The 26,889-nt window shown below is 37.1% G+C and overlaps 1 protein-coding gene across 3 annotated transcripts in view; it reads left to right on the forward strand.

Moving 5' to 3' along the window:
- Window positions 1-26,889, forward strand: part of LOC6032731 (ecdysone 20-monooxygenase) — a 90,262-nt gene that overhangs the window by 60,962 nt on the left and 2,411 nt on the right. Inside the window, exons 1-5 of one of the 3 annotated variants that reach the window (XM_038263890.1) lie at window positions 9,600-9,889; window positions 21,559-22,075; window positions 22,139-22,329; window positions 22,389-22,590; window positions 22,650-22,812. In XM_038263890.1, coding sequence (XP_038119818.1) covers window positions 9,886-9,889; window positions 21,559-22,075; window positions 22,139-22,329; window positions 22,389-22,590; window positions 22,650-22,812 — 1,077 coding nt within the window. In that variant the 5' untranslated portion in view covers window positions 9,600-9,885. Of the gene's footprint in view, window positions 1-9,599; window positions 9,890-15,410; window positions 15,962-21,558; window positions 22,076-22,138; window positions 22,330-22,388; window positions 22,591-22,649; window positions 22,813-26,889 lie in introns of those variants that run through there. The other 2 variants (XM_038263889.1, XM_038263891.1) reach the window with 2 other exon arrangements.

The raw sequence follows: 26,889 nt of genomic DNA on the forward strand, positions 1-26,889 counted from the left end.
CACAATGTCCATTTATTTCCTGATTTTTTTTACGAATTTGCTCTAACAAATATTTGCGTTGGAAACTGGAGGTCACAGTGACAGTGAATTAATTTTATCAATTGGATTATTAGTTCTTCTATTTGTTGCATTTGAAATAAATTACACTAAAATGTTTGGTTAACTTATTTTATTAACTTTTATAAAACTCGATTTGAAATTGAAATTAAATTAACAAAAAGTTATAAGATACCAGAAAAACTTAAGACGCTTAAAATGTATAACTAACAAAATAGCTTTATCTATTCTTTGAGAAATATTGCATAAAGAATTTGGAAATGCACCTGATCCAAACTATGCCTTCCTCACATTCATAAAGTCAATACATTCAGTCAAAATAGCAACATTCCCTCTTAACATGTTTAACAAATCAATTTTATTACTCAATTCTTTTGATAGGGTTTCCAGACCTTCAATCTGTCTGGTTCATTGGCAAGGTCTGATAAAAACCTACCCAACGATAGTTCGCATGGAAGATTCGGACAAAAATTCTATCAAATACCTGAGATCTGGCCTCCAACACGTGTATAAATAACACTCAAGTGCTAATAACTTTTTATAGGGTTATCAGATCCTCGATGTTTTAGTCATTTCCTCATTTGAAAGGTAGTTCAATAATCTATCTGACAACAGGTCACATGATGGACCCGGACTTCATTTTCGTCGAAATATCTGAGATCCGGCTTTCAAAAAGTGTAAAAATAACAATTAAGTGCTAATAAATTTCGCTAGGATTGTAAGATCTTTGATGTTTTAGGCTTATTGGAAAGGTCTTTCAAATACCTTTCTTAAAATGTATAACAAGTCGGGCTTTCTTACAAAAACCACCCTTTATACAATCTTCCGAAGTTTAGTCAAAATCGTTTTTTTAAGCATAACTTTTGAAGTACACCACAAAACTTCATAATATTAACTAGGGTCTTGTGGGGTGTACCCCATTTGGCATAATGGACATTTGGCATAACGGGTTTTCAAGATGGACGTTTGGCATAATGGACGTTTGGCATAATTGGTCCAAGACATCAGGGACGTTTGGCATAATGGACATTTGGCATAATGGACGTTTGGCATAATTCGTTCAAAAACCATCAAGGACGTTTGGCATAATGGACGTTTGGCATAACTATTACTAGCTTGTTTTTTTGTTAAGTATTTGTCATTTTCACGAATGAAAATGTATATTTTTTACCTTTTTTATATTACTTTAAGAGATTATCTCTTTTTTCTATAAAAAATTTGGTATCTCTATATTTTTCCCCAATAGTAAATTCTTTCCTTTTTGAATAATTCACAATAAATCTTTTCAATGAAATTTTGATATTTTTATTAAATAATTAGTATAAAGAAGAAAATATCTCTTGTTAGCTTAAGATTTTTCCCCTTTCAATATAATTAGCAATAATTTTTTAAATGAAATTTTCCCTTCTTTTATATGAAATTCATGATGAGAAAAACCTCTTCAAATCTTCGACAATTGAGCTTTTATAATGCAATTTTCCCTTCTTTTGATCAAAATTTTACTTGAAGAAGGAAATCTTTAAATAAATTCACATTTTTCCCTTCTTTTTTTCGAATTTAATCTACAGAAACCCCAGAACTGGGCAGCACTCATCCGACACGAGACTAGCGGAAAGATTCACAGACACAGAGAACACAGTTCTAGATGACCGAGAGAATTATGCCCTCGAGTCCATTTTCAAGAAAAAGTTCATCCTTCAAAACAAAAAGTGTTCCCTACGGGAACTGAACCAGAGACCTTAAATAGACTAACTCAATGACTAATCTGCCTTGGCCACAGCAGCTTGGTGACACAAGAGTAGTCAGATTTCGATGTATGACTCTTGTTGCAGATTTACTGTTTCAATTAATAAATGAAATTATTTTTTTTTGCAGGTGTGAGTTGGTACCATTATTCTATCGAGTTTAGCATTGAGCTCTCTATAAATTTTAATGGAATTATACTCTCGATCCTGTATTTTGGGTGAATGGATGTCGATGTTGCTTTTCTTTAAATATTTTGCAAGGTTTTTTTTATTCAATTTTCCCATCATTTTTTATATTTAACTTGAAGAAGGGAAATTCTCTTATAGATGTTGTCTTCAAACATTTATATAATTTCTGCACATTTTTTCTCTGTTGGTTTAATTTTTGTAATAAGTTGTTTATAGAATTTTCCCTTCTTTTATTTATTCAATACTAATCTTAAAGAAGGGACAACTGCCCAAAAAAAGAATAAATGCTGATTAAATGTTATTTTTAAGAGAGGTAGGTGAAAAACATAAAAATATTGCGATAGTCAAACATTTAAAGAGTGTCAAAATGTGAATCTTTAAATTTACGTTTCCTTCCATAAGTTGAATTTTATATAAATAAATATAAATTTTATAAAAAATTTCATAATCGAAGTTAATTGTCAAATATTTGAAAAGTATTGTTTTTAGAGATTTTCCCTTCTAAAAGTTGAATTTAAAAATAAAAGAAGGGAAAATTCCATAACTCATTTGTCAAATATTTAAAGAAAGAAAAAAATGTACATCCCTTGTTAAGAATGAATATTAAAGAAGAAAAAATTGCATAAAAACAATAATTGCCAAATTTAAAAAAAAATACAAACTGCACATTTTTTGAGAGATTTTACTTTATTTTAGCTTTAAAATAAAAGAAGAGCAAATTGCTTTAAAAAAATTAAATGCATTTCGTTAAAGAAGAGCAAAATGTACATACATTCTTAGGTTGAATTTGAAAAAGGAGGGGAAAGGGTAAACAGTATAAAATCTTTCTTGCTAAATATTCAAAAACTGGCAAAACTTTGTAAGGTTGAATTTAAAATAAAAGAAGGAATAATTGAAAAAAATAATTGAAAAAATTAGCTGCAAAATATTTCAAAAGAAGACAAATCTCAATATTATATATTTATGAAAAAATGCATTTTATATTTATGAAAAATTGCATTTTAAAGCTTTATTAAGAAAAAAAGGAAAAAAATACATCTATTGGGAGAAAATGACAAAGATACTAGATTTCTTGAAAACAAAAATCATTTTTAAAGTAAAGTTATCTGCTAAGAAAAAAGGAAAAAAAACCTATAAATTATTATTCTTTACAAAAAATAAATACTAATTGAACAAAAAAAAAGCTAGCAAAAATTATGCCAAACGTCCATTATGCCAAACGTCCTTGATGGTTTTTGAACGAATTATGCCAAACGTCCATTATGCCAAATGTCCATTATGCCAAACGTCCCTGATGTCTTGGACCAATTATGCCAAACGTCCATTATGCCAAACGTCCATCTTGAAAACCCGTTATGCCAAATGTCCATTATGCCAAATGGGGTACACCCGGTCTTGTGGGACCCCAAGACGGATCAAATGAGACCAAAACGGACCAAATCGGTTCAGCAAGTCCGGAGATAATCGTGTGCATATTTTTCGGCGAACGGACTCGCAGACATACACACGCACATACGTTTGTTTAGAATTTGATTCTGAGTCGATAGGTATACGTGAAGGTGGGTCTACGAGGTCGAATAAAGAAGTTCATTTTTCGAGTGATTTTATAGCCTTTCCTCAGTTAGGTGAGGAAGGCAAAACAGAGAAATTGCGATGCATCTTTTTTTCCGTACTGCAAAATTGAAAATCACGTAATTTCACGTATGCAATGGCTTCGAGATACAGTTATTTTGATGTTACGAAATACAAAAACATTTCAATAACAAACGTTCTTCTCAAATGTCATTCTCGTGTGCAACTGGCCTCATCTACACAAAAATTGCACTTTAAAGCATAGGTTGACTATAAATTTTCATGTTATCGGAGAGAGTCAGGTACAAATATATCACAAAAAATCCTGATATGAGCTAGAATTGCTCTATACTTTCAAATTTTCAATGTTTCTATAACTTTTCAAATTTTCAATGTTTCAATTGACAGAATAAAAGAAAATTAAAAATAATCAAACAACAAGAATTGAATTACTTTTGGGAAAGGTCTGCTTCGATCGCTCCTAAATTTTGGGAGTTGTTTTGAGGCCTGATTGTGAACAAAAAAAATGACTGTTCTGCGTATCGAGCCACCCTAACGTATGTTGCATTCTTGTTGCATTCCATCGAAATTTATTATGAAACATAAAAAAACGTGTTTGTGTAGTCTTATTTTACTTTCAGTAGAATTTTGTAAAGCAATTTTCGATTCACAGAGAACAGAGTATCGACAAAACAAATTGGTATCGGAACAAGTCCCTAGAAAAACTGTGGTACACTGCAATCGACATTCAGGCTTATTCTGACGATTGGCATGAGATTACAAGATAGTGTTTGTGTATCGGTTGCCATATTTATAAATAGTTTTTTTTTTAAATTGTTTTGTTCTAGCTGCGACGCCTGTTGCACGTGTTATTAAAATTCTAGTCGAGTTTTCGTAATGTTGTTTTTTTTTCAGGTAGTTTATTTAACAACAGTCGTACATTGTATACATAAAGCTATTCTCGACCCTACGCCTACAACTAAGCTAATTTAAGTCCCAATTCCTTTCTCTTTCCTAGTCCCGGTCCGAAAGAGCCCGGGGGGTAGTCCCTGTTACACTCGGAGTTAACAGAAATTTAAACATTAGTTATTGACTTATTTGGTGAACTGACCTTTTGTCAAATTAAATTATATCATTAGTAAGGAGCAAAATTCATTGCCTGTTGCAAATGTATCCCTCGCAATAGATTCAAAAATGATCGATATGCAAAAAAGTTGAATCTAGAAGATGTAGAATTCTCAGGGGACTTCCCAAAAAGCTTACTACGTGGATCGATCAGTGCTTTTTTTTACCAAACTCAACTTCCCTGTCTCCATTCCGCAGCCAAAACCATGACCAGCCTCCACGGTGACGGCGGCGGTGTTGGGACGGCTGTCTGGAGTTGATTTCCATCGAAAGCATGAATTTGACCGATTTTTTCACCTCTCCACGGGCGCCAAATGTGTGTCACGCATCACCGTCGTCGTCGTTGCGGCCAGGGCCGTAAACCAGCTGGATTTGCAGAGTGACGAACTTTTTAAAGCTTAAAACCGTTAATCTATGCTGAACGGTGGGGGGGGGCTGGGTTGGGAGGGGGGAGGGTTAGGGGAGAGTACCAACTCCAGCTGATGCTGTGGGGGAAAGTGACGTCCAAACTAATGGGATGGCAACGACGAAGAGCACGCTCGTGACGGGGCTGTTGGAGGCTGGTGGTGGCCGATCAGCTGAAGCTTTTGCGGGGATGAGGTAGGCTTGTGGAGTTGTCGGGGAACGGGAACCTATGATCACATTCATTCATCCATTCCGGTCGATGCACTGTGAGACTTTTGAAGGAGATATTAAACTTTAAAAACATTTTTCAGTTTCGTTACTTTTACATGCTAATTATTGGAGGAATTAAGGACAATCCGATATTCGAATATTTGAAAAAGAAATCACTTAAAATCAGTTCCTGAACACGTGGAAATAGAATTTACAAACTTATGTCCCTTAAAATTGTATTTAAAATATAAATCTCAATTTTTATCAACATTTTCCACCTTTTCACCCACTATCCACAACCAGCTGCCACCGTCGTTCATCGATCCGATAGAAAACCAGATTTCATTTTCATTTCTTGTAACATCACCGCCGTCGTCACGTTTGTCCACCACTTACGACCATTGCGCAGTGCCAGTTTTCCCTTTCACGTGGGGTCGATTTTCGTAATGAAAATGAAACTCGTCTATAATGTCAGGCCGCGCCACGCGGGACTGCCTGTTTTTCCGTCTTATCGACTGAAGTCTGTTTTTTTTTCTTTTTTGCTTGTGGTGGATGGCCATTTTTCACTTTCAATTGAGAGAGCCCATCGGTGGTGCGCCCAGCAACAGCCGGAGAGGTGAAATTATCGAATCAAATTAAATTCAAAGGAAAGTTTGAAAGATCGCCGTGTCTCCTCATTGAATAAATCGCTATTTGGGATTAAAACATCACAAATAATCTAAAATCTGTTGAAAACATTATTTAATGACACATATAAATTAAATAACAATTTATTGCGCAATCTACCACTGATAAGCTTGATTTCCCGAAAAAACAAATTTTTCATTCCATTGACTCCTCTTATCAAGCTACTATAAACAAATACGGTGTTTATTTCCGCTGCATTTACTACGCCTCAAATGCACCTTGTGGGTGAAACATAACGCTAATTATGAATCAAACGCGTGACGCAGCCGTAATCTGTTCTCGTAAATATGTCGATTACGTCGCTTAATTGGCTGTGCCAGCATAACAGACCGCACTGATTACAGAGTTCATCGGGTTCAACTCGCATCACGGAGCAACATTCTGGGATTGGATGAAGAGAGCTTCCACTGAACTGGTAGTCAAATATTTGTTAAGATGTGGCTTTTTTCTACTGCGTGGAACTTTTTTTTTATAAAACTTGTTTGACTTGATGTCCTCTTATGAGTAAATTTAAAACCAGGATATCAAATAATCCGGAAATTTTCCAATCCCAGTTTTCCCAAAATTAAAACATGAATATTATTGCAAGTTCAAATATGTATATAATATATAGGGGTTCCTCTAATGTTGCCATATCAGCACTTTGATGTTCAATTACAGCTCGTTTTCAAATGAAATGCGTTACGTAGTTTTAGAATGATCCCACTTTGTTTACATCCACAAAGTAGGAGGCTGATCAAGCACAAACATGACTTTTTTATAACGGGTAAATGAGTTGCCTTAATTTTTTATTTTTTGAAATATTTTCTAACTGGTAAGGTTTGTATCACGATTATTATTTATAAAAGATATACTGGCCCACACATGATCCATGCACTATTTTTGAAAAAAAAATTCTATGGTGTTCAATTACAAAACATTGATGGCATGCCAATTACAAAATATTGAAATTTCACGGCAATTTCACGGTACTCTAAAAACTGCTCAAAATAAATGTAAAAATGTATTCTTTTAGCAAAATTATTAACAGAAAAGTGTCTAAAAAGTAAGCAGAAGTTCTAGATACAAAATAAAACTCCCTGACACAAATTATTTATTTGAAAAAAGGAGTATTGGATTTATCTTGGAAAATTTTGAAGAATATCCGTCAGTTGAATTCTCGATTTTTTTAATGGTCTTACAAAAAAATGTAAACATAGAGTGTATCCCGCTTACTTCAATGAACATTGACATTATTTTTAGATGAAGGTGGTGGGATACACTCAATGTTAACATTTGTTCATAGGGCCCAGTAAAAAAAGTGAAGAATTTAATGATTCAATTTTATTCAGTTTTTATAAAATTAATTTGCTTAAATACCTCCAAAACGAAGCACGTCCTGAACCTCTAATTCATGAAAACTAGAATCATTAAAATAAGTGCGATAAAGATTTTTTTTGCTTTCCTTAATTTCAGAAATAGGACAATTTTAGTATTTTAATAAAGTTCAGGCAATACTTAATTCAAAGCAGTTTATACATTTATTGATATAATTCAAGAAAAAATATAATACAAAAAATAATGATCAGCAAACAAGATACCAATATGTTTTATTTTACAAATCAATTGAATTAAAATACAAAATTTAAATTTTAAATATTTAAATGCAATTTGTTCATCGTTGTTAAATATCGTTGATTAATAAAAATAAATTTTACAAAAAAGCTATTTGTTGCCTTTTTCAAAAAAGTGTTGATTAATGTTCTTTTAAAATCTTTTTGGAATTTAGTGGAACAAAGAAACTATCTGCATATTGTTGAATATTCTAATAAACAATCTCTTCAAAATATAGTTGTAGATCTGATATGAAATACTTTTTTGTTTGCAAACTACTTTTAAAATGCTTGTTATAAGTCTTTTAAAATGTTTGAATCAAAAAAATAAGGCTTTAATGCAGTGAGTAGCGATTTATCAATTGAATATTTAAAATTTCGCGGCATTTCACGGTATTTCCCAAATTTCACGGACCGGGGCGAATTTCGCGGATTATACGGTTTTCGTGAAATCGCGAAAAATCACTTGCCCTAGTTATTGTCATCTTAAACCTAACAAAGTCACAAGTTGCGATCGGTTAAAAGGGGCTTTTCTTTTTTACGGTTGATGAAAAACAGCATGTGGACTAGAGGTGGGCAAAACCGCTCTAATTAAGAGCCGCTCATTTTCGTTCACTCTTTAAAAAGAGCCGCTCTTTTGAAAGGCTCTTTGGCTCTTTTTCAAAATTTGGATGAAATGAGTTTTTTTGCAAGAATCGTGTGATGTTTTTTCACATTGGACTTTTATAAATAAGGCCGTACCAAATATTTTTTGAAGTTTATGTCCCTCAACTCTGGCCAAAATCGCAAAAAAATAACAAGCCATGGTATGAACATTTTAACGAAAAAAGTGTTTTAAATGCATTTTACACATCCCCAGTTGTATTGCAATCATTGGTTTTCAAGATATCAAAGTATTGATGAACTTGTTTTTAAGCCGAAAAATAACTTTTTGCATTTCTGTGCAACGGAATTTTAATTTGCTTTCAGTTGATAAGACTTCTATTTCCATTTAAAATTTGGAAGTTTTTTGAAAATAATATTGTTTTGCCCCCTACGTCCCAGGTGTTCGCTTAAAAGATTTTTCATTCATTTTTCTTTGAAATTAGAATACACTTCAAAATGAACTATTCGTAATCCGTTGCTGGATTTAGCATTTATGTTGCACAACCATGATTTTTTATGGTTTTCGATCAAAATGTGAACAATTAACCACATTTTATGACGCTTGTGCAATAATTAATGTATAAAAACACTTGTGCATCTATTGTTCAACAAAAAAATAAAAAAAAGCGATGTAGAACTTGGTACTTGAGGGTACAGAAGAGGGCAAGAAGAAAAATGCTCCAATTTATGGATTGAACTTGGTTCATGGTTCTGTATACAGCTAAGATTAGGGATAAAAGAAAAAAAAATTAACAAGTTTTTACCAACCTAGTAGTTACGCACCCCTAGAAAGAACCAAAAAATTGAACCCTGTTTGTAGAAACTTAACCCATTTTTTTAAATGATATATTGTCATATTCCTCTGTAATCTGCTTGCGTTTTTTTACAAAAGAAAAGCTTATAAACGATTTTAGCTTTACTATTCAAATATATTCGGGAACTCATAAAATATTTGGCAGTCTTCAAAAAACTCATCAAACGAAGGTCGAATTGAAAAAGAACTATGAATATCATTCTTGTATATTCTAACCAAAACCTGTCAAACAGGGGATCCTCCGGAATGAACGCTTTATTTGCGTAAGAGTAACGCATCTGAATATTCCCTTCCGCTCACATTCACACGCGCAAATTGCTCGATTCTCTGTATTGTGAGTGTCCCCACTACACATTTGATTTCTAATCGATTGATAAGCCACTCTTCTCCTGCCAGGGAAAGGCAAACCATCATCTCGTCACCGCATGCTGCCTGATAAGGAGCAGCATAGCATCGCGTCACATCACACACGCACACACAGTCTTAATCAGGCTTAATCGGCGTCTTGCTTTGGTACCTTTAGCCTGCGTGCGCCATCCACGGCCCAGAAGTCAAACGTGAGCGAACGCGCGCAGCCACCAAAAAGGCAAAACAATAGAGAGCAGCAGTCGCCGGGTCGGCTTATCGCCGTGTGTGACGTCACCGTTTTTGGTGACTTGCCGAATAATTGAACAAGAGTCTCTTCTAAGGTGTGATAAGCGCAAACTTGAAGGTGGCCAGCGGAGCGGCTAAGAAGCCGATTCAGTAGTGATAAGCGGGTTTGCCTCGGAGGTTGTGTGTTCCTTCAGATTCTGGTTTCGAAGTGAAGATTTTTGTTCCTGCTTTTACCAACAGGATTCACACGATGGGTAAGTCACAGTCGGCTAGTTGAAGCCACTATCGCGAGGGTCGGGTCGGGAGGCAGGCAAATTCCACACACGAGCGCACACTTGAGCCAAAACAAATCAATTGATTACCGCGGGTTCGAGCGCACGCGGTGGGGCCTTCCTGAGAGATGTTCTTTGTGAAATCATAATTAGCTATCCTTTCTTTGTAAATTTGCTGAATTGTTTTGTACATTTATGGTAAAAAATGAAGTAAAACTGGACGCAACTTCTTAGATAATTTGTATTTAACTTCGACCCACTATAAAATCATCTTGAACCATAATGTTAAAAAAAACATGATCACAGTTAAAGAAGTTAGGTCGTTGCAAATATTTTTCAAAGTTTATGTCGCCCCACCCCTTCAAAACTGGTCCAAAAAATCAGGGGGCAAAAAAATATCGAAATTTCAATGGAAATAGACATCTAATCAACTGAGAACAATCTTAAATGCCTTTTTCTGCATCGATAATCATATTTAACATGTTTGGACTCGTTTCAAAATATTTTGAACTTTTATGAAATTACAATGTACAGCACCGCAAAAACTTTTTTTTTCTCGCAAAAATAAAATTTTCGTCTGTATTTAGAAATTTTGAAAATCAATGATTTCAAAACAACTGGACAGTAGCCTGTCCCATTTTGAGGTCATGTCGAGGAATTTCAGGTGCTCACTTCTTAAATGATAGATTATGATGTTAGGAACAATGTTTTCTTAGACAAGAAAAAATAATAAAATACTTTCTCGCACCCCCTAGTCAATTTACTAAAAAAAGTCACTTTTTTGAACAAATTTTCAAAATCGCTTGGAATCAATACAAAAACTGCTTCGATCAGGTGTGTATTATCTTCAAACGATAGGTTTTTGTCCATAGATTAAGATGCACTATCAATATTGGACCAAAATTTAAGTTTTGGACTCTCCCAGGCGGATTTGTGTCGAAAAAATCGCATTTTTTCGAAACTTTTTTCAGAAATGTTCATTTAATTTAGGGTAGCCTATTTTTCCCAGTAAAACCAATACATGCAGCTTGTAGGAAATTTCATGGCGAACATTTTTCCCTCTGAGAAAATCCAATTTCGACACTCCAGAGCCGAGATATTTGAGTTTTAGTGAGGAAAAAGTGGCAATTTTCAAAATTTCTCAAAATTCAGAAGCAAGGCCTACTAATTACACGATGTAGCAAACATATGTCTCAAAGGTCAGGGTATGCTTTTATAGTAATTTTGGCCGCTGAATCCGAATCTGAAATCAAATTTCGTGTAAACAGTGATGTTTTGGAGTTACACCCTTTTGGAATGTTATTTGCGTGTTTAAGAGGCAGTTTTTGTAAATATTGCTCGGTTTGTTCTAGAGGTCGTATCGAGGTGCTCCGATTTGGATGAAACTTTCAGCGTTTGTTTGTCTATACATGAGATGAACTCATGCCAAATATGAGCCTCTACGACAAAGGGAAGTGGGGTAAAAACGGGCATTGAAGTTTGAATTTTCCGAGGATTTCGAATATGACAAAAGTTAGACTAAAAACAGCCGCTATGGGACAATAACTAACGTTGTAAAATGTATGTTCTAGAAAAATCGAAAAACTATGAGGAAAACTGCGATTGGCCAAAAGTTATTACCGTAGGCTTATAGTCCATGAAATTCCTAACTTTTGAACTAAAAGAGTATGGGTGTTGCTGGCTGTTGCAAAAGATATTGAGGTTTAAAAACCATTTCTAACAGTAATTAGCAAAAGCTATGAGAAAATGTTAAACCAATCCTGGATGTCTATGGCTCATTCATTTTGAAGTGCTTCAAAAGACCTTTCGAATGCATCAAAGAGAGTTGGAATTGATGAAGTTTTACTAAAATGCGAGCAATTTTAAGATTTTTTATGTTTTTTGGACCTCGAACTTCAATGCCCGTTTTACCCCACTTCCCTTTGTCGTAGAGGCTCATATTTGGCATGAGTTCATCTCATGTATAGACAAACAAACGCTGAAAGTTTCATCCAAATCGGAGCACCTCGATACGACCTCTAGAACAAACCGAGCAATATTTACAAAAACTGCCTCTTAAACACGCAAATAACATTCCGAAAGGGTGTAGCTCCAAAACATCACTGTTTACACGAAATTTGATTTCAGATTCGGATTCAGCGGCCAAAATTACTATAAAAAGCATACCCTGACCTTTGAGACATATGCTTGCTACATCGTGTAATTAGTAGGCCTTGCTTCTGAATTTTGAGAAATTTTGAAAATTGCCTCTTTTTTCCTTACTAAAACACAAATATCTCGGCTCTGGAGTGTCGAAATTGGATTTTCTCAGAGGGAAAAATGTTCGCCATGAAATTTCCTACAAGCTGCATGCATTGGTTTCACTGGGAAAAATAGGCTACCCTAAATTAAATGAACATTTCTGAAAAAAGTTTTGAAAAAATGCGATTTTTTCGACACAAATCCGCCTGGGAGAGTCCAAAACTTAAATTTTGGTCCAATATTGATAGTGCATCTTAATCTATGGACAAAAACCTATCGTTTGAAGATAATACACACCTGATCGAAGCAGTTTTTGTATTGATTCCAAGCGATTTTAGAAAATTAGTTCAAAAAAGAGACTTTTTTTAGTAAATCGACTAGGGGGTGCGAGAAAGTATTTTATTATTTTTTCTTGTCTAAGAAAACATTGTTCCTAACATCATAATCTATCATTTAAGAAGTGAGCACCTGAAATTCCTCGACATGACCTCAAAATGGGACAGGCTACTGGACAGTTGTATGATGCATTTTAAAACACTTGTAGAGAAATGCATTATAGGATTATAGGAAAAGAGGGGGTAATATGCACTCTTTAAGGGAAAACTTTTCAACCATAACAGCATTTGATAGAATTTTGTTTCATGTTCTCAATCAACTATTTTTCTACGTCATCCATGTGAAAAAAATCTTTTAAAACTTCAAAATTGTTCAAAAATAACAAATGTCTAAAAATATTTCAAATTCATTAAAAAAACATGCAGGGCAATTTTCACAAAAACATTGGGACAAAATACACTACAACAACAAGCTGATTTTATACTACAATGCTCGAGCACTCTGTCCTATGAATTCATATCCAAAATAAGTTTCTCACATATGAAAACCGGGATTAATCCCTTTTTGTTGAAAAGTACACCATGTACTTCCGATTGCTGCGCATAATCAAACTTGTTTCAGTAAAATCGCTGTACCTCGCCAATAGTTCATTTTAGTTTGAGGTTTACATTGATTATTATTCAAAATTGTCCGGGGAACACGATGGTGATAAAATAAAAAAAAAATAAAAATATTAGGAATTGGTCAAAACTGAATTTGAATACTTAAAACATAATATTAGGAGGCATTCAAGGGTTTAAATATTATTTTAAATGGAATTCCTTGGGCAATTTTCTATAAAATTTAACCTCTAGAAAGTATTTATAAACTATCGAAAGATGAACGTTCCCTCTAAGTTTGGTCCAAATCGGTGAAGGTCGATTCCAAAAGTGTACACAGTTAACCTGAAATGACCCAATGGTAATTTATTTTCTTGGTATTTCATTGCCACCATCTTAGATTTAAAATTTTGTAGACTCTGTAGAGCTCTTTTGTGGTCATATTTAACCCCAAATCTTTAACAAAACAAATGTTTTTCGTATTTTTAAAATTGTCTTGCTTTTAAGAGCTCAACGACCTCATTTTAGTCAATCTTTAATAGTTGCAGACTGTTAAATTACAAAATGTTTACAATATTTTTTACAGCCTTCGGCGGTCGGATGATTGTGATGCATGACGGCATGAAAGTATATCAGAATCTGCATGAAAACTGTCCTCATGCATTTTTTGCGATATAGGAGTATGACATTTTTGCCCGTTACCGACAATTATCGACATTACCGACGGCTGATTGACTGTATTGCAGGAAAAAAAATCTTAACAGAACGAGGATTTAACCATCAATTTCGTGGTTGTTGGTCCGACACGCTACCACCGCGCCATGTACCCTTGATGAATTGAGAGGGACAGAGCACCAACACATTCTGCTCTCTTAAGTGTTGCTCGGAATCGCGCCAGCTTTATATGTGTTGGTGAGAACTGCAGATCGCTGACATGTTTACGACGCGGGCAAAAATGAGCTATGAGCTTGCTGCAAAAACTGTAATAAAATATAACATTTTTTGCAGCAAATCCACTGTTGCAGATTTTGATATATATTTTTCCTTTGGGTGTACTATCACAAGTTTACAAGATATCTATGAATTTATGAGAACTTTTTTTTTCCTAAAGTTTCACGCCTTTTTCCGATCTGTAGTCCAAACATTCAAAATTTCGACGTTGTCGTGCTATCTTGTCACACGTCGCTTTTTGACGTTCCGAGAAAAATGAGTTTTAATGTTTGACCTAGAAAAAACAAAAAAAAAATATCACGCAATGTAAACAACAACAAACACGTTTTTTTTTGTTGAAAATTCTGTGAATTATCCTGAAGTTTGGTTGAATTTGGTTGCTGGAGTTCCGAGTTATAGTTAAAAAAGATTACAGTAGTCGAGCATTTACGTGTGTCAAACGCGCTCAGACTTGAAATTTTTTTTTTGTGGTTTTTGGCTTTTGTTTAATTTTCAGTATTGAAGACGAATTTCGAGGATCTGTGAAGATAAAAAGGTGAGAAATTCGACGTCGTCATGCTATCTTGGCGCACCAGCAATTTCAACGTTCCAAAAAAACGCGTTTTAATGATTGACATTGAATAAACAAAAACAAAAGCACGCAATGTAAACAATAACAAACACGTTTTGTTTGGCTGACGATTATGTGCATTGTCCCGAAGTTTGGTTGAAGTTGGTTGCTGGAGTCCCGAGTTATAATTACAAATGTTTACGGTAGTCTTACTTGTACGTGCGTCAAACGCGTTCTGAATGTCGCACTTACATCAATTTTCAGGGAGTGACAAGATAGCACGACAAGATTGAGACTACTTTCATATATAAAGTTACAAAAATGTACGGAGTTTTTTCGGATTTCGTTGAATATCTCTGGATTGAAATCGAATTTTGGGGATTTGTGAAGGTCAAAAGATGAGGCATTGTGAGCTGCACAAAATGGCGTTCTTAACTCAATTTGGCCCACGTACGACAAGTCAGCATGACGACGACGAATTGAGAGCTGCACTAAATTGGCGTTCTTAAATCGACCATTATTTGATTAAAAATGCATATAACCGTTATGCATTATGTTTTACATAGTTCACAATCAATTTTACAGGTTCTTTTAATGAAAATTTAAGTTTGTAGCTATAATTATGTTTTACTACTACATTTTTGAGAAATTTCTTTAGGGCATGGACAAAAACTTGAAAATAGATTTTGCATTGGCCTTTTCCAAATTATAATTTAAAAAAATGCAGCACTTTCGTAAAGAATCCTGCCTTAAGAGACAGTGAATAAACTCATGCTTCAACGGAGAGGCTGCGCCATAACTGGACCAACGACCGCGGAACATTGACCGTGACAGTGAATCGCTTCCACTCACAACACGCGGAACGCGTTTTCATCCGCGCTGGTGTTCGTCATTATCAGGCGCTTTTGTTGCTCAGTCGCGCAAGCTCCGAAGCTCTTGAATAATCCGCGCATGAAAATAGTTACTCATACGCAAAGGAGCACGCGCTTGCTTGCGTGTACTCGCGCCTCTCGTCGGGTTGAGAACTGAGCGGAGCGGAGCGCAGAGCAGAGAGAGTGAAACGAAAGTGCAAGTGCAAAACAAAACAACAAGTGACCAGCTGATTGCCGCACTCACACAACCAAGCGTTGCTCTCGCTGACCGGGGGACGCCGTAACACGTTCGGACAGGTTTGCCCAATGAACCATTGTTTGCTGCGGGTCGGCCAGTTCTATTGAGTCAGTAGTACAAGTGGCCTCAAGTGGACGACACGCTGCGGTGCGACTCAAGTGTGATACTATCATGTGATTTTTTTAAAATAATACAATCTACCCGAAATAAAACGATTATAAAGTGGGATGATAACGAAGTTGGAGGCGGAGGTACAGCTGATAACAGGTGATAATGAACTTGGACGGGGTGTGAGTGTGTGATTACAAAGTGTTTTGGTTGAGCGGTGTTAATTAATGACAACGGGCTGACTTGCAAATACGGTCAGCAAATAGAGTGTGTTATTTTGTGGAAGGAAGTTTATCAACTGGACTGAACTTTGCGTAATGTGCTAAAAATACACTAATCGGTGTCACTTGACCACTGTTATGTGGGTTATTTGATGGAGAATTCAAGGTCGAATTGGGAAACTCATGAAGATTTACGTGGCTGAACCGGTTGCATCCTTTGCAATTTCAACTGAATAGATCTACAGCAAGTCTTGCCAGATTGTAAAGCAAAAAAAAATGATCACCAAACAAATCTGGATTTTTTTTTTTGAAAAGGTCCAATAAACCAAAATTTAAGTTTTTGCATTTTGGGTGTTTTTTAATACCCCTGACTCAAGGCGGTTTCAAAAACACCCAAAAAGCAAAAACTGGAAATTTGGTTTATTGGACCTTTTCAAAAAAAACTCCAGAAATAATTTAAAATATTTGAAAAAAAAACAATAGCTTATTAGTAATTTAATTTGTGATAATTGATTGAATAATCAGATTTTTTTGAATGATTAAATAATAATTTGATTAAAAAATGCAGGTAAAAAAACTCAAAAAAGGAACGTTAGGAGTTTTTCTACTATTTTACTTTAATTTAAAGATGGAATATTTTTCTTTCGCTATTACATATGGTGATTTTCGATGAAAATGGAAGTGCAATCAACTGAGCACATGTTGACGGCAACATTTCAAAAGGCATCATTTACATTTTGACACTTTCTGGGTTATTGCATATTTTAAAGTTTTCCAAATAAGCTACCTCTCCACCAAAAATGAGCAAAACTTACTTCAGTGAAGTCAGTTTAATAATGGTTTTAAATAAAGTAACATAAACAAAATCTCTGGTATCATCAGTGCCTGTTTATATAGCCCTGTCAATCTGTCAAATAAAAGACTACATGAACCTCGTGACAAAAAAACAAGCATCATGAAAAAGACGCCATGTACATTTGCCGACGAATCGTAACAAAACTTCCCCTTCAATGACATCAGGGTGATATAAACATTAGTGATTTCAAAAGAAGTTATGTTTGTTTTTCTTAAATATAATGTTATGTTTGTTATGTTTGTTTTTCTTAAATATAATGACGGAATCAATGTTTTATCGAGTATGAATGATCAAGTTTCAATAAAAGCTACGTTTTTCATCATTTGTTATCATTAGAACACATTCTTTTGCTTTTATATTAAAATGGGAATTGGAAAATGATGCTCAACATTCAAATGCGTTTTTCTCAAAACACACGGTTTGTACATGATGCTTTTGAAATGTTGACGTCGATTTATAAATGTCTGCATAGTATAATTGAGCTCATTTTAAATATTTTTTTAAAAAAAGTGTCATTATTATGTAAAGTATTAAGAAAAAAATTCCTAGTATTTTTTTCAAGTTAGAAATCTAACAGGTTTGTTTTTAAATACAGTCCAGACTCGATTATCCGAAGACCTTGTCAAAATTTCACATCGGATAATTTTTTTTTTTTGTTGTCTCATTTTTTTTTTGTTGAGCTTTAGTATGACCCCTAAACTACACTGGCGGTCAAAACGGCGGTAATGAAATGTTGAAAAATGCATTTTTAATTTTACTGGCATTCAACCATTCAAATTTAATTAAGTAACACAACTCGCAGAACAATTCTATGTTAAAAGTAAGAAAACAAAAAAACGAAAAACATATTTTTTTTTTGGTTTGTGATTTAATTATCCGAAGTCCTCGGATAGTCGAGGCTTCAGATAATCGAGTCTGGACTGTATTAGCATGTTTTTTTCAATTTTGACATGATAACCCTGAGTGTTTCCATTCCATTTGAAAAGAGCCTAAACCGAAAAAAGGTTCTCCGATCGGACTCAAAATTTTGACAAAAATAATTAGACCCGTATTTTTTTTTTGTTCGGCCATTAGGGTGACCTACATCGTGCTAGGGTGGTTCGAAAAATGGCAATTTTCGTCATTTTTCGCAAAAACCACTTTTTTTAAATCATATCTCCGCGTCATTTCATCCGATTTTAGCTGTCTTAGACGCAAAGGAAGATGATTAGTTTGGCTATTTGAGAAAAATAGTAAGAATTTTCAAAAATCTTGCATAACATTTCAAAAAGTCGCATAAAAACATAAAATGGCGTTTTGACAATGTCTGGATCAAAGAGCCTATGTCTGAAAATATTTTTATCGGATTCCTCGGAAAATTTCACATAACATATCAAAAAAATTGGCGTTGTCGAACCGTACGTTTCCGAGTTATGGTTTCTTGAAAATAAAAACTTTTTCAACACGCCAAGCGCGAAACCAGAAAAATTACGAAATCGGCAAAAAATTAACTTTTTTCACTCAAACTGCGATAACTTAATAATTTCAGCGATTACCTATACATGATAGGGTACCAAAATTTTCGTAATTAAAATACGCAATCATAAAAAAATGCAATCTTTTGAAAGCAAATTGTAGTTTTTCTTTAAATAAACCAAACGCTTTTTTAAGCTTTTAAAAGTATTGTTTGGTTTGAGAGATTTTTAAGAAACAGAAAGCTTAACGCCACCGCGTAAAAAGAAGTTTCTCTGCACGGAGAAAAAAGAGTTCCCAAAATCGTGAACAAGTGAAAATGGGAACCACGAACAAAGTGTTCAAATCCCATGGTACGATTTGCAACAACGTACCATGGCATTTGAACACTTTGTTCGTGGTTCCCATTTTCATGAACACTTGTTCACGATTTTGGGAACTCTTTTTTCTCCGTGTGTACTGGTTTAGTGAATCATAGATTAACTGTAGCAGGGGAAGGTGGCGCAAGTGTAACAAGCTACGGAAATGCTTCGTTAAAACATCTGTTGGATTTTTTGATGATCATCCTATTCTAGTTCTTGACATTTTTTAAACGTTTCTTTTGTTTTTTTGATGAGCAATTTCAGCTCAAATCAGCAATTTTTGTGGTACTTTTGTACCCGACCCTCTCCGATTTCAATGAAACTTTGTAGCCATGTTATCTTAGGCCTATATAAGCTATTACTATTATGCATACGGAGCCAATTGTACTCGAAAATAACTTTTGAGAAGGGCGTTAGTCATTTAAATATTTGTGTATTTTGTAATTTAAATTAGGCTGTATCTCGAAGCCATTGCGTCCTATCAAAAAGTGGTCAAACACAAACTTGTAGTAAATTGAACGAGCTTTCTGAAAAAAATATATTGAAATAAAAACACACTCCACTTCTATGAGATTTTTAGATTTCTATGTATAAAAGTTAAATTTTAAGGTGATGTCACGATTTTTTTCGTTCAAATTTTTGAGGAAATACTCCCAAAATTGCGAGTCGAGAGAATCGTTCCCTCAAAATTTATTGAGGGCTCAGCGCCAAAATCGAGAGAATAATGCTACCAACTCACACCACCATAACAAATGAGTTCATTCGTCAATAGGCAAGAAAACCGTGACGTAGCAAATGAACTCAAAGAACTCAGTATTCATTTTATGAGTGCCTTTTGAGTGGTTTGACAGGTGTCAAATCGGGACTTAGCATTTTTTGAATTTGAATTTGCTTCCGATTGCGCGAAACGTCATAACCCGAGTTTTTTTATCGTATCAGTGCCCTTGTGCTTGTCCGTGTTCGTATACGTGTACCTGACCACGTAGGTACCTGTTCCTGGTCGTTCCCGTGGCCGTGCTCAAAGCCGTGTCCTTGTCTGGACTTCTGTCCGTGTTCGTGCCCGTGCTTCTAGCCGTTTTCGTGTCCCTGGCCGTGTAGGTGCCTGTTTCTGGCCATTCCCGTGGCCGTGTTCCTGGCCGTGTTTGTGTCCATGTGAAACGGAACAACTGGAGCAATATTATAATTTTAAATGCTAAGTCCCGGAACTGACACCTGCCAAAAAAGTTCATTCGGTTGTTTACCTTTGAGGTTAAGTTCCGAGCTTTTCTCCTTTATTGAAACTATAAATCTCCAACAAGTGGCATACATCGATATCTGGCCACTCCTTGTTCATTAAGCTGTGGTGGCCGAGGCAGTTAAGTCATTGGGTTAGTATGTCAAAGTTCTCTGGTTCGATTCTCGTAACTTTTGGTATTTTGTTTTGAAGGATGATTTTTTTTTGCAAATGAACCTCGAGAGAATTATTCTTTCGCTCATCTTGAGCTGTGTTATCTGTGTCCGTAAATGGTATCACTATTCTCTCGTCTCGAGGCCATTATTCTCTCGGACTATCGCTGCCCAGCTTTGGGTGTAGCCTGAAATGTAACAAAAAGACTCACGAAAAATGCAGCATGGTATGTCTCTCCTAAAAAATACAAAAATCATTCACTGAAACTGTTTATTTTTTGAAAAGTGGTCTAAACGTCAAATTTTTTAAAAACCAATAGTGGGAATCGATTTCCTAGAAAATTTAAATAAAAGTCTTCATATTGACCATTGTCCTATGTCCAATCCTTATGAAGATACAACGGTTTCAAAAATATAAATGTTGAAAAAATAGGTTTTTTGACGGTATATGGCAATTTCTATAAGACAGACTTGATTTTTTGGAAAAAAGTTGCTTTGACGTTTAGCGTTGATTAGACAATAATCTAGATTTCAAATCAACAAAATGTTTTGTTGATTCAAATATGCCTTATTTTTCTGCGTGTATGAAAAATCATGATTTACTGAGTTCAATAACTCACTTTTCATACGAATTTTTTAGTTCAACCCATATAACCATTTTTATGGTTATATGGTTTAATGGAACTCAAAAAATTGTATGAAAAGTGGGATATTGAACTCAGAAAATCATGATTTTTGGTACATGCAGAAAAATAAGGCATATTTGAATCAACAAAACATTTTGTTGATTTGAAAATCAAGATTTTTGTCTTATCAACGCTAAACGTCAAAGCAGCTTTTTCCAAACAACAAAAGATTTTTGTGGAATTGAGAAAATCAAGGTTTAATTCAACGCAAAATTGGCGTTGATTATATTCAACAAAATTTTTGTTGCAGCAAACCTCGTACAGGCTGATTCTACAAAACATTTTTCTGCGTGTAAAGGTGAATCCAAAATTGTTTGTTACGTAATAAAAGAACGATTGTTCCCGTTATGCTACAATTAAATGTCTTAAGAACAACTATCTGAGTATTGCTACTTTATGTTTTCCTGATTATCTTAGCGAATTCGAAAAAAGGAGGATTACTCGAAGATTCAAGTTGTTTAAAAAATAATTAAAAATGCTGGAAAGACCTTTGAAATTGGTCATTTCTTAAATAGATTTTGTTTGTATTCACATATTGCACCTTAGTGCCACCTATCTGAAAATAATATGGATAAAAAAGAAAGCAAACATTGAAATACAATCATAAATTTTAAAACGACATCTACCACGCGTCTCCATCAACACACAACAATACGCCTTTACATATGCAACATCGATCCGACTTAATGTTGTACCACCCCACGCAACATGTATTCTGTTGCACGCAACAGCCAACATTATGCAACATCATCTCACGATTTTCTCTCTTCTCTCCCTCTCTCTCTTCCCGCAGACATTTTCCGCCCGCCGGACGAAAAAATGTCGGTGACGATCGTCCTGTTCTACGTGATCATCACCGCGTTCATGCTGATGTCGTACAGCCACAAACCGCGCAAGATACTGGAAACCGCCAAGGGCTATCTGTTGCAGCTGCTTCACCTGAGCAACAACAACGCACCGACGATGATACACGTGCCGCCCGATGACGGCCTGGCACCACAGCGGGTCAACAACGTGTGGGACATTCCGGGCCCGCAGCGGTGGCCACTGGTCGGGACCAAGTGGATCTACATCACCGGCCGCTACAAGATTGCCAAAATGCACGACGCGTTCGTGGATCTGCACAAGCGGTACGGCAACGTCGCACTCGAGGTGGATCGCGTTCCGGTGGTGCATCTGTTTGACCGGGCCGACATTGAGAAGGTGCTGAAGTACCCCAGTCGGTATCCGTACCGGCCGCCGACGGAAATTGTCGAGCACTATCGAAGAAGCCGGCCGGACCGGTTTGCCAGCACGGGAATCGTGAACACGTGAGTTTGAAGAGAATCACTTGGAGATTCAACATATCTAACCGATTTCATCTCGATCTGCAGACAAGGCGAACAGTGGCACGAACTCCGGGTCAAGCTGACCTCCGGCATCACGTCCAGAAAGATTCTGCTAGCGTTCATTCCCTCGCTGAACGAAATCTGCGACGATTTTGTGGAGCTTATTCGACGCAAACGTGACGCAAATGGCTGCGTCAAGGACTTCCAGGATCTGGCCAACACCGTTGGTCTTGAAAGTAAGTCATTTTAAGATCCTGAAAACTCTTAAACACAGCCATCCCCTTCAAACAAATAGTTATTTGCTGCCTCGTGCTGGGCCGCCGGATGGGCTTCCTGAGCGGCGACCGGCAGAGGAACGAAAAGTTTGGAAAGCTGGCCGAGGCCGTCAAGTCGACGTTCGTGTACATCAGCCGCAGCTACTACGGGTTCAAGCTGTGGAAGTACCTGCCGACGCAGCTGTACCAGGATTACGTGCGCTGCGAGGAGATCATTTACGAGTAACTTCTCAATTATCGTATGGAGAACAAAAACTTATTTTTATTTTTTTGCTTTTTAGTACCATTGCGGAGATTGTAAACGAAGCGCTGCAAGAAGAGCAGCAGCAGTGCTCGGAGGATGATGTGCGGAGTATTTTCCTGAGCATTTTGCAGACTGAGGGGCTTGATACGAAGGATAAGATTGCCGGTATCATCGATCTGATTCATGCGGCGATTGAGACGGTGAGTATGGAAAAAATGAGGCTACCCTTTTATCTCTTCTACGTGAAAACGTTACTTAAACCAGAGTCATCTGGGACGAATCGGAATACATGGGGCGAAGTGGGACAGCAGTTTTAACCATGTAGGAGCACAATATTTTTCTGGTTGGTTTCGGTTAGAACAGCCTCAGACCAACAGAATGTGTACTTCCATTTCCAAATTTAAAACCATTAAATACTCTAAACACTGTTGTCCCTATTCAAACTGTAGTCCCGATTCGCCCCAGATGACGGCAGTTCTTCGATTCTGAGCAACATAATGTATGCATTCATTTCCAAATTTGAAGTTTTTAATTGCTTTAAACGTGCTGTACCTATTCAGACTATAGTCCCGATTCGCCCCAGTTGACGGCACCTCAGTGACTGGTGCCTTCCTCCTACAATCAATTGAAAAGGCTTCCTGTTTGTATTGAAAAGCTCAGGCTAACAAGCTTCGTTCTTCCACCTATTAGAAGCTTGAAAACTCGTCTCACACTTTTTTGTTTTCGTCAAAAATTTGTTTTAACAGAACTTTTGAAGCTTATGACTAACGCGACAAACGCCAAAATCCGCTTTGTCGCCAAAATACTTTTCTTTAGTAAGTTAGGCAAAAATAAAAACTTTACTTCTAAAAAGGTTCTTTCAAGAAATATTTTTTAAATGCAAAAAAAAACGAAAAGAAATCGTACATTTTAAACGATCAGAAATCCCTTCTCAATATACAGAATGTCATACATTTTCATACCCATTTTGTATTACCAGCCCCCAAAATTGTACGAAGACTTGTAGAGAAAAACTAAAGATGCAACATATTTTAGTTTTTCATAACCAAGTTTTATTCAAATCAAAATAAGAAAATGAAAAAATCGTGAAAAAATTCTATGTTTGTGGACTTGTCGATTTTAATAAACCAATTGAAGCTTTTTGACCAAACTCGTAAAAAAATGTTTTTTTTTGTCCTCTTATATTTGACGACAAAAATTAAAAAAATATCTAAAGTTAAAAAAAAAACTATATTTATTAAAATAAAAATTACAACCGCAAGTCCAAGCGATTTTTTTTTAAATATTGTTTTTGAAAAAAATTGGAAAATTTCACGACTGTTTCATTTTTTAACATTAAAAATCGGATCACAAGTAGCTGAGATATCAATTTTCAATTCAATTCGGTTTTATTGGTGAATAATCGAGATACATTGAGTTATTTTGAAGTGCATAACAGAGTTTTGGAGTTCCTTACAGCTGTGTGTTGCATCATAATCCATTTAGGAACAATTATTTCTTTAACTAAGGCACTAGCAAGAGTAAGAAAAAACTATAAAAAAAACTTACAGAAATTGCAAAGGAAAGGGGATAGAGGAAGAGAAAGCTTATATCTAGATCACAGGTAATTTATTCTTTGTAGATGTGTTTGATCATCAGTTCCCCAAGGGCCAGGAATTGTTCTGCCTTGTTCCGGCAGCTCCGAAACCGCGTCATCATCTCCCCCGCGAGAGCAAAGAACTCCGGCAGGGTGAAGAGATCTTCCCCGGTGACTTCTTGTTGGGCCGTACTGCCGCTACCGGCAGCGACCACGCTGGCGAACGAACGCCCCCAACCAGGAGGGAACGCTGAGTTTTCCGCTGGAACCGTACGCTGTCCAGCTGCAGGGACGGCTGCGCTCGTACTTCGCTGAGGAGGGTGGGACGCTTTCTTCTTCCTCTTTTCCTGCTCCTCGAGGTAGACCTTGCGCGCGACGCATCCGCGGTAATTGCCGGTATGGTTACCGTCACAGTTCGCACACTTTACGCGCAGCTTAGTTTGTTCTGCCTTGTCCCCCAAGTCCGCCTTACGTGGCAGTGCGCACGCCTCCGAGAGGTGTGACTCACCGCACTTCACGCAGCGGGGCCGGAGGTTGCAGTTCCGCGAGCCGTGGCCGAATTTCTGGCAACGGTGGCATTGCGCTACGTCCGTCGGGTTCTTGGTGTAAAACCGCCAGTTTACCCAAAAACCGTCCAAGGTCTTAGTCCGCCGCAGGTCTTGGAGCTTGACGGTGCCGCGGTCGAAGTACAACAGGTACAGTGTGTGCACACCCATGACTGTTGTCTTTCGCGAGAGCACTTTTATCTCCCGCGGTTTTATTCCGGCGTCCGAAAGGTGACCCTTCAGTCGGAGATCGGACGGTCTTGATAACCCTGCAAGACGACCTTAACCGGGGGCTTCTCGGGGTTGAATGTGTAGAAGTTGAAGTTGCTACGCTTCAATTCTTCAAACACCAGGTCGAAATTCTTTTTGGTCAGTGTGATCACTTGCACTGCCGACTTACCGATTTTCAGACAATATCCGAGGCCTTCCAGCAACTCGTCAACATCGTCCGCTAACGTGTCCAAAACAAAAATTGGAGGTGGTCTACGTTCCACTGGAGAGTTGTTCTTTTTTGACGTCGGCACTTTTTCCGTGCACGACCATCATCGTCGTCGTTAGGAGCGGCCGTGGCTGACTGGTTACGGTGTTCGCTTTGTAAGCGAATGGTCCTGGGTTCAATTCCCATCTGCGCCCAACGAGAAATCATAGGACATATAAATGTTGAAACTCTGAACATGAACGAAAAACCAAAGTCGCTCGAATCGGGGTTCGATCCCCCGTCCTTTGGATTGGTAAGCAAAAATGCTAACCACTAGGCCATCGCGTCTTGGTAGGCTATGATTGGAATTAGGAATACTGTTACTGTTACTATATACGCGCTGGGTTCTTGTCCATTTGACAAGGGTTCGGAAGTTCTAAATAACGTTTGAATCCGATTGATGCAAACGTTCTTCAGGGCGGGGCTTGTCGACTCAAGCTGAGGGACCTCGCGCTCGGCTAGCCAGCGTAGAAATGGGTCACCGAAGCTCGGCAGAGCTAACACCATCCAAATGCCTATGCGAGTTATTTGCATGTATAGAATGTAGATCTAAAAATAAAATACATGGAAACAACTCAATTTGTAAGAAGCGACCGCGTGGTCCCGTTTGGTTGGTTGAACACACACACACACACACACACACGACCATCATCGTCGTCGTCGTCGTCGGTAGTGCTGCTACCGTCAGAGTTGTTATTTTCTTCGTCGTCGCTCAGCATCTGGAACTCGTTCCTGATGGGGATGTTGGCGGATGTTGATGTGCCACTGGTCGTGGCACCGGAAGTACCGGAACGGGTTCGCACTGGTGATCTTGGGACATATCCGGGATGTAGTAACTTTTTGTCGATGCCTTCAGCGCTGACGCTCCCCTGCGCGATGGCGGCCGACACGGCGTTGGTTTGTTTACCTTTTTGCACACGGCCGGTAGACGAACTTCGCGGGTTTTTCGAGGCCGCACTCGAACTGCCACGGCCACGACCGGCCTTTGGCATGCTGGAGAAGCAAACTCGCGGGTAACCACAATCAATTACAGCGAAAAAAAATCGAAAAAACGATGGAGCACTGAGCACTAGCTGCATGCTCTCGTGCGTACACGGAGGGAGCTGATGTAGCTGAGATATCGACACCAGAAAATGGAGGGTTGTTTCAGTGAGTCATAGAAAACTTCAATTTTCCTATTTTTCTTCTTTAAAAATTAACATTAACAAATAAAAGAAATCATTTTGTGTAATTGAGTTTTGGAAAAAAAAATCGACCACGAGAGCTAGCAGCAGTGAAGTGCTCTATCGTTTTTCGGATTTTTTCGCCGTAATTGCTAGTTGCTTCACCAGCATGCCAAAGGCCGGTCGTGGTCGTGGCAGTTCGATTGCGGCCTCGAAAAACCCGCAAAGTGCAAACAGCTAAATAAACCAACGCCGTGTCAACCGCTATCGCGTAGGGGAGCGTGAGCGTAGAAGGCATCGACAAAAAGTATCTACATTCCGAGATCACAATTGCGAATCCGTTCAGGTACTTCCGGTGCCACGACCATCAATATCCGCCAACATTCCCATCAGTAACGAGTTCTAGATGCTGAGCGACGACGGAGAAAACAACAACAACACCGACGGTAGCAGCACTACGTACCAACGACGACGACGACGATGGACGTGCACGGAAAAAAGTGTCGACGTCATAA

Source organism: Culex quinquefasciatus, chromosome 3 (assembly GCF_015732765.1).
Source record: "Culex quinquefasciatus strain JHB chromosome 3, VPISU_Cqui_1.0_pri_paternal, whole genome shotgun sequence".
Taxonomy (NCBI): Eukaryota; Metazoa; Arthropoda; class Insecta; order Diptera; family Culicidae; genus Culex; species Culex quinquefasciatus.